Source organism: Echiichthys vipera (assembly GCF_963691815.1).
Source record: "Echiichthys vipera genome assembly, chromosome: 9".
Classification (NCBI taxonomy): Eukaryota; Metazoa; Chordata; class Actinopteri; order Perciformes; family Trachinidae; genus Echiichthys; species Echiichthys vipera.
Window position 1 is genome coordinate 30,476,148 of NC_139834.1, and position 9,040 is coordinate 30,485,187.

A 9,040-nucleotide genomic window follows, 5' to 3' on the forward strand; every position below is an offset into this window, starting at 1 on the left:
GACCCAGAGAACCCGTTTACATTCACACATCTGGACCCAGAGAACCTGTTTACATTTACACATCTGCACCCAGAGAACCCATTTACATTCACACATCTGGACCCAGAGAACCCGTTTAGATTCACACATCTGGACCCAGAGAACCTGTTTACATTCACACATCTGGACCCAGAGAACCTGTTTACATTCACACATCCTGACCCAGAGAACCATTTTACATTCACACATCTGGACCCAGAGAACCCGTTTACATTCACACATCTGGACCCAGAGAACCTGTTTACATTCACACATCTGGACCCAGAGAACCCGTTTACATTCACACATCTGGACCCAGAGAACTCGTTTACATTCACACATCTGAAAGTCAGAGAACCCTTTTATATTCACACATCTGGACCCAGAAAACCTGTTTACATTCACATATCTGGAGTTCAGAGAACCCTTTTACATTCACACATGCTGACCCAGAGAGCCTGTTTACATTCACACATCTGGACCCAGAGAACCTGTTTACATTCACACATCTGGACCCAGAGAACCAATTTACATTCACACATCTGGACCCAGACAACCCGTTTACATTCACACATCTGGACCCAGAGAACCTGTTTACATTCACACATCTGGACCCAGAGAACCAGTTTACATTCACACATCTGGACCCAGAGAACCTTTTTACATTCACACATCTGGACCCAGAGAACCCGTTTACATTCACACATCTGGAGTTCTGAGAACCCTTTCACATTCACACATCCGGACCAAGAGAACTTGTTTACATTCGCACCTCTGGACCCAGAAAACCTGTTTACATTCACAAGTCTGGAGGTCAGAGAACCCTTTTATATTCACACAACTGGATCCAGAGCACCCGTTTACATTCACACATCTGGAGTTCAGAGAACCCTTTTACATTCACACATCCTGACCCAGAGAGCCTGTTTACATTCACACAGCTGGACCCAGAGAACCTGTTTCCATTCACACATCCTGACCCAGAGAACCTGTTTACAATCACACATCTGGACCCAGAGAACCAGTTTACATTCACACATCTGGAGTTCTGAGAATCTGTTTACATTCGCACATCTGAAGGTCAGAGAACCAGTTTACATTCACACATCTGGAGTTCTGAGAATCTGTTTACATTCACACATCTGAAAGTCAGAGAACCAGTTTACATTCACACATCTGGACCCAGACAACCCGTTTACATTCACACATCTGGACCCAGAGAACCTGTTTCCATTCACACATCTGGACCCAGAAAACCTGTTTACATTCACACATCTGGACCCAGAGAACCTGTTTCCATTCACACATCTGGACCCAGAGAACCTGTTTACATACACACATCTGGACCCAAAGAACCCGTTTACCTTCACACATCCTGACCCAGAGAATCCATTTACATTCACACCACATCTGGACTCAGACAACCTGTTTACATTCACACATCTGGACCCAGACAACCCGTTTACATTCAAAAATCTGGACCCAGAGAACCTGTTTACATTCACACATCTGGACCCAGAGAACTTGTTTACATTCACACATCTGGAGTTCTGAGAATCTTTTTACATTCACACATCTGGACCCAGAGAACTCTTTTATATTCACACATCTGGACCCAGAAAACCCCTTTACATTCACACATCTGGAGTTCAGAGAACCCTTTTACATTCACACATCCTGACCCAGAGAGCCTGTTTCCATTCACACATCTGGACCCAGAGAACCTGTTTCCATTCACACATCTGGACCCAGAGAACCCGTTTACATTCACACATCTGGACCCAAAGAACAAGTTTACATTCAGACATCCTGACCCAGAGACCCGTTTACATTCACACATCTGGACCCAGAGAACCCGTTTACATTCACACATCTGGACCCAGAGAACCAGTTTACATTCACACATCTGGACCCAGAGAACCTGTTTACATTCACACATCTGGAGTTCAGAGAACCCTTTTACATTCACACATCCTGACCCAGAGAGCATGTTTCTATATACACATCTGGAGTTCAGAGAACCCCTTTACATTCACATATCCTGACCCAGAGAGCATGTTTCCATTCACACATCTGGACCCAGAGAACCCGTTTACATTCACACATCTGGACCCAGACAACCAGTTTACATTCACACATCTGGAGTTCTGAGAACCCTTTTACAGTCACACATCCGGACCAAGAGAACTTGTTTACATTTGCACCTCTGGACCCAGAGAACCCGTTTACATTCACACATCTGGACCCAGACAACCAGTTTAATTTCACACATCTGGAGTTCTGAGAACCCTTTTACAGTCACACATCCGGACCAAGAGAACTTGTTTACATTTGCACCTCTGGACCCAGAGAACCCGTTTACATTCACACATCTGGACCCAGACAACCAGTTTACATTCACACATCTGGAGTTCTGAGAACCCTTTTACAGTCACACATCCGGACCAAGAGAACTTGTTTACATTTGCACCTCTGGACCCAGAGAACCTGTTTACATTCACAAGTCTGGATGTCAGAAAACCCTTTTATATTCACACATCTGGACCAAGAGAACCCGTTTACATTCACACATCTGGAGTTCAGAGAACCCTTTTACATTCAGACATCTGGACCCAAAGAACAAGTTTACATTCAGACATCCTGACCCAGAGAACCCGTTTACATTCACAAGTCTGGACCCAGAGAACCCATTTACATTCACACATCTGGACCCAGAGAACCTGTTTACATTCACACATCTTGACCCAGAGAACCCGTTTACATTCACACATCTGGGGGTCAGAGGTCAATGGACCCAATTACATCCATGACTTATTTGAATACGAAAAATATATTGTGATAATTCAACTTTTGAAAAACATTATGTTGAAATAAGAAACCCATCTTTCTAAAATTTCGTCTTTAAGTCTGGTAAAAAGTTTAATTAAGATTGCAGCACCACATTATGCCAAAGGAGAGGAAGAGGTGTGTTGGTGCTTAACTCACCTGACAGTCAAAGTCCTGGAGATTTCTCCCATTCTGAAGAGACAGAGAGAGACGACTGATTTATCATTATGAAATTACTTTATCCAGAAATAAAAGTATCCTGGACATGAAACTGACTCTAAGTCACTTGATAAATACTCCCCTATTTTTTTGTTATCAGATATATTGCAAAATAACTGTACTAATTTAATTTAACCTGATAATCTGCTAAAAGTTGAGCAGAAGGTAAACAGAAGTTTTGGAGCTTTGGGCTACGTAGTGTTGTTTTCGTCGAAATATAAATGATGACGAAATATTGTCGTCAACGAACCTTTACCTGAAGAAAACTAGACGAGACGAAACGAAAATGCTGGGCATGTGACGATGACTAAGACTAAATATATAGTGCATTTTCGTTGACGAATAAAAACGAGACGAAATGTCTCTTCATTTTCGCTGACAAAAACGAGACGAAATAACGTTGCTTCGTCTCGTTTAGTCACATTATTATTATTATTATTTAGAAGTTTCTCTCCCAGTCTCGAGTCTGGGCGATGTCACTTCCTCAATCCCCACCCGCCCATTATTTGGATTCTGAAGCTGCCGCTGCTGTGGGTCAGCTTTAACGTTAGAGTAAGCGACAACTAAAGAAACATGAGAACAAAGTGTGACACCAGCCGGGGGTCGTGTTTGAGAGAAAAAGAAGAAACACTATCATTACACAGACGTGGGAAGGAAAACGGGATTTGTTGTGGAAAAAGAAAAGAAAAAGAAATGCGACCACAAAATCACAGGAAAAAACACCACGGATCTTAAGAGACACCTTAGGGCATCCCATAATGACATTTAGGTAAGTCAAGACATAGAGTAACGATACTTTCTGTTTTATTAAGCTCATACGACATGAGGCTACGGTTAATGTGTCGGGTTTTAACGCTAGCTTTAGGGTTAGCCACTGGAGCTGAGAACGTGAGCGTGTGTGTGTGTGTGTGTGACTAACGTGTGTGTGTGTGTGTGTGTGTGTGTGTGTGTGTGTGTGTGTGTGTGTGTGTGTGTGTGTGTGTGTGTGTGTGTGTGTGTGTGTGTGTGTGTGTGTGTGTGCGTTTAGTTCCTACGTGACTGACTATAAGTGCACTAAACTTCCCCTTGTTGGCCAAATACTTTCACTAGTTTTGTTATTCACACTGAACTGAATTTGGCATCAACATAAATTGGATAACTTATTCTAGACCCATACATGCATGTAAACTAAAGATATATGCATGGGTTTGGCTCAAAGAAAATGTTGGTTTCGTCAATACTACAAGGTACTTTTATTATATTGATTAAATATAATTGCATTACTAAAAAGAGACTAATATACAATTTTCTTTGACTAAAACTAGACTAAAATGCCCAGACTTTTAGTCGACTAAAACTAGACTAAAATGCTCAGACTTTTAGTCGACTAAAACTAGACTAAAATGCTCAGACTTTTAGTCGACTAAAACAAGACTAAAATGCTCAGACTTTTAGTCGACTAAAACTAGACTAGACAGTAAAACAGGCCGCCAAAAACAACACTAGGGCTACGTCTAACATCCTCCCCCTCGTGCTTGGGTCGGAAATGTCGAGATCTTAAAAAAAACTCTGATGGTAAATTGTGAAATATAAAGTCTACTTGTGCTGAATTGTGAGGTTAAAGGTTCACAGCAGGATGTCAAACAAATTGACCATCGTTCAGAATACCTGACGCTGTGTGAATGGGCCTTTAGTCATGTGTTTCCTGATTTAGATTCTCTGACTCACCTGTCCAGTCAGGAGTGGTTTGATCTCAGTCAGCTGGACATCGTGAAGTTCCTCCATCATAGGACCGCTTGACTGCTAATCAACCCGATGAGATACGCCTTCCAGACAGGCAGACAGATTAAAAAAAACAGAGGAGACAGACAGGGACAGTGTCAGACGGTGTCTGTCAGTTAGATAACTGCTATTAAAACATGTCACATGTGAGTCTACCTGTCTGGGATTTGGACTCTGCTAATGTGATGAGATAAATGTCTGCTGTTGGCCTATCACGGACATATCTGTATCTATTGATATCTCTGCATATATGTTTTCCAATATGAAAGCCTTTTTTAACCCTTGTATGGTATTTGGGTAAAATTGACCTGTTTCAATTTTTTGCAAGAAGAAAAAGGGTACACATATAAAAAATGTTCCACCTGAAAGTCAATGGCCTTAGATCGTTTTATGTGATACACATTTACAAAAAAAAAAATAATAATTAAGCACACATGCTACTACAGTATACCCCACAAAGTTACATCCTTCATATGGTCTTCTGGTCAGTTTGTGACACACACACACACGCACGCACGCACACACACACACACACACACACACACACACACACACACACACACACACACACACACACACACACACACACACACACACACACACACACACACACACACACACACACACACACACACACACACACACACACACACACACACACACACACACACACACACACACACACACACACACACACACACACACACACACACACACACACACACACACACACACACACACACACACGTTACACATGTGTAATTGTTTGGAGGGGCAGCGTGCTGCCTGCGGCATAATGCCGGCCGCTGAGGCTCTGGCAGCGGATTTTGAAAAGCTTACTCGCAGGCATGCGATAAAGCTTTTCCCCGCAGTGCCATGCTCAGTAGAGGAAGCTGGACTGGCTGTAGGTGAGGTGGTGGGGTACGACAGCGTGAAGTCTGCCTCACGCATTAACGGGGCCATTGTCATATTTTTAGATAGTACGGCTAAGGTTGGCGAGGTGGTGGAGAGGGGAGTGGTTATCAGAGACACCTTCACTCCCGTCTCCCCTCTCGTCAACCCGGCCAGGAAAATCATGATTTCAAACGCTCCCCCGTTCATCAAAAATGAATTGTTGGGGAGAGAACTGTCAAAATACGGACAGATAGTCTCACCCATCAGAATGGTGTCGCTGGGATGTAAATCCCTGAAATTAAAACATGTTGTTTGTCACAGGAGACAGGTTTATATGGTCTTGAAAGAAAGAAACACCGACCTGAATCTGTCTTTTTCTTTTAAAATTGATGGTTTTAATTATGTCGTCTTTGTTTCATCAGAGACGATGAAATGTTTCGGTTGTGGGGGCGAGGGGCACTTGGTCCGGTCCTGCCCGAAGGACTGCGGAGCGCAGCGGGCTGCTGCTGGTGGAGATCTGCCCGTTGCTGCGGCTGCGGCTTCGGGTGGAGGTCCGCCCGTTGCTGCGGCTGCGGCTCCGGGCGGAGATCCGCCTGTTGCTGCGGCTGCGGCGGCGGGTGGAGGTCCGCCCGTTGCTGCGGCTGCGGCTCCGGGTGGAGGACCGCCCGTTGCTGCGGCTGCGGCTCCGGGTGGGGATCCGCCCTTTGCTGCTGCGGCTGCGGCTCCGGGTGGAGGACCGCCCGTTGCTGCTGCGGCTGCGGCTCCGGGTGGGGATCCACCCGCGGATGTCACCCCTGCCCCGGTTACCGTGTGGGGCACCCCCGTTGTTGTCGCAAGGCCGGTTTTTTCGCGGAGAATCCTCCCGCGGCGCCGGTCCCCGTGGTTGCGACCAATGAATCCACAAACAGTAGTTTGACTGAGAACAACGATATGTACCAAGAAATGATGGAGGAGGATCTGTCAGAAGACGATCTCCTCAAAATGTCACAAAAAAGAAAGAATATTGAAAGTGGAAAAATAAACAGTAAAGTAAAGAAAACGAGTTCCCAGAGGTCCACTGAGTCAGAGAGTGATCTCCTCCTGACTCAGCTGGACCCTCAGTCTCACTACTCTCCCGAGAAAATTAAAGCTTTCCTAGAGCAAATGCTATGGAGAGGAAATTTTAACCGAGCAAGAAATATTTAGATTAAAAAAGTTAATACTGAAGGTGAGAGCTCAAATCGTCAATGATGAAGAGGATTGTTAGATGTTTTTATCTTTTACTGACTGCTCTTTTTACTGTTGTTCATTTTTTATCCATGTGTGATTTTAACATCAGCACCTTAAACCTGAACGGTGCCAGGTCTGATTTTAAAAGAGCCACCCTTTTTAAACTGATGGAGACTAAAAGAATTGATGTCATGTTTGTTCAAGAAACTCACAGCACTGTAGACAATGAAAGTGACTGGAAGAGGGCTTTTAAAGGGGAGGTGGTTTTAAGTCACAGGTCCAGTCTGAGTGGAGGAGTGGGGATTTTATTTGCTCAGAGCTTTTTACCTTTTTCTTTTACTATTGATGAAGTCGTTCCAGGTGTTTTATTGAAAGTTAAAGCTGTCTTTGAAAACGTAAAACTTGTGTTTTTAAATGTCTACACTCCCACTAACGCAGTGGACAGGGTAGCACTTTTAAACATTTTAAGTGACTGTGTTAAAAACTGTGAGGATGATGGTTTTATGTTTTTAGGGGGGGATTTTAATTGCACAATAAATCCAGCCCTGGACAGGAACCATCCTGAGCCACACCCTCCTTCATCTCGCACACTCAGACAACTTATGGAGAACCATGAGCTGAGTGATGTGTGGAGGGCTTTTAACAGTCAGCACAGACAGTACACCTGGAGCCACAGTAGGGAGGGGGTTTTATCTCTAGCCAGACTGGACCGCTTTTATTGTTTTAAACACCATTTAAATATTTTTAAGAGGTGTTTTATTCAGCCTGTGGGTTTTAGTGATCATTTTTTAGTCTCCTGTCATGTTTTTATCAAAAACATCCGTTTTAAGAGCGCCTATTGGCATTTTAACACGGCCCTTTTAGATGACCAGGCTTTTAGAACTGCTTTTAAGTTTTTTTGGGAGTCCCACAGAGAGAGCAGGCCTGCCTTCACTAACATACAACAGTGGTGGGACTTTGATAAGACCCAGATAAAGCAGCTCTGCCAGCAGTTCACTTGTGGTGTCACTACAGACTTAACCCGGTCCATGAAAGATCTGGAGTCGCAGGTGGTGGAGCTGCAGACCTTAGCAGACTCCACAGCAAACCGAGGGCTTTTAGACTCCCTCAAGTCAAAAAAGTCGGCCATAGCCAGCCTGCTGGGAGTCTCAGCACAGGGGGCTCTGGTCAGGTCTAGGTTCATGAACATCACACAGATGGACGCCCCATCTCGCTTCTTCTTTGGGCTGGAGCGGAAAAATGGACAAAGGAAGACCATTCACTCTTTACGTACGGGTAGCTGCTCCCAAGTCTCAGACTCATCTGAGATTAGGAAATATGCTGCCGGTTTCTACAGAGACCTCTTTAAGAGTGAGTGGACAAATAATCCAAATGTGTGCAGCAGCTTCCTCAGCGGTCTCCCTCAGGTCAGCGAGGCTGACAACAGGGAGTTGGCAGCAGAGGTGACGCTGCAGGAGCTCCACACTGCCACCATGAGCCTGCAGAGCGGCAGAGCTCCAGGCATGGACGGCCTTCCTGCAGATTTTTACAAGTCCTTCTGGTCCACCCTAGGACCAGATCTGCTAGAGGTCCTAAATGAAAGTCTAAAGACTGGCAGACTGCCTCTGAGCTGCAGGAGGGCCGCAATAACCCTGCTGCCTAAAAAGGGAGACCTGCAGGAGCTTAAGAACTGGAGGCCGGTCTCATTGCTGTGCACGGATTATAAGATCCTGTCCAAAGCTCTGGCCCTTAGACTGAGGGAGGTGATGGCGTCCATCATCCACCCTGACCAGACCTACTGTGTGCCCGGCAGGCTTATCAGTGACAACGTCACTTTAATTCGAGACATTTTGGAGCTCTCCAGTTCATTGGGTATAGAGACTGGTCTGATTTCAATAGACCAGGAAAAGGCTTTTGACCGGGTTGAACACCAGTACCTGTGGCAGACTCTGGCTGCTTTTGGGTTCAACCCTGGTTTCATAGCCATGGTCCGGGTTCTCTATAGTGACATTGCAAGCGTTCTGAAAATTAACGGCGGACTGGGCGCACCATTTGAGATCCAGAGAGGGGTGAGGCAGGGCTGCTCTCTCTCTGGGATGTTATATTCGATCGCCATCGAGCCTCTGCTCCACAA

At 45.0% G+C, this 9,040-nt stretch overlaps 1 protein-coding gene across 1 annotated transcript in view; it reads right to left on the reverse strand.

The window, feature by feature from the left end:
* LOC310952179 (protein NDRG3-like) overlaps positions 1-9,040 on the reverse strand; it is a 44,755-nt gene that overhangs the window by 31,971 nt on the left and 3,744 nt on the right. Inside the window, exons 2-3 of the mRNA XM_083920688.1 lie at positions 4,771-4,868; positions 3,004-3,036 (exon numbers count right to left, since the gene is read on the reverse strand). Coding sequence (XP_083776814.1) covers positions 3,004-3,036; positions 4,771-4,830 — 93 coding nt within the window. The 5' untranslated portion in view covers positions 4,831-4,868. The remainder of the gene's footprint in view (positions 1-3,003; positions 3,037-4,770; positions 4,869-9,040) is intronic.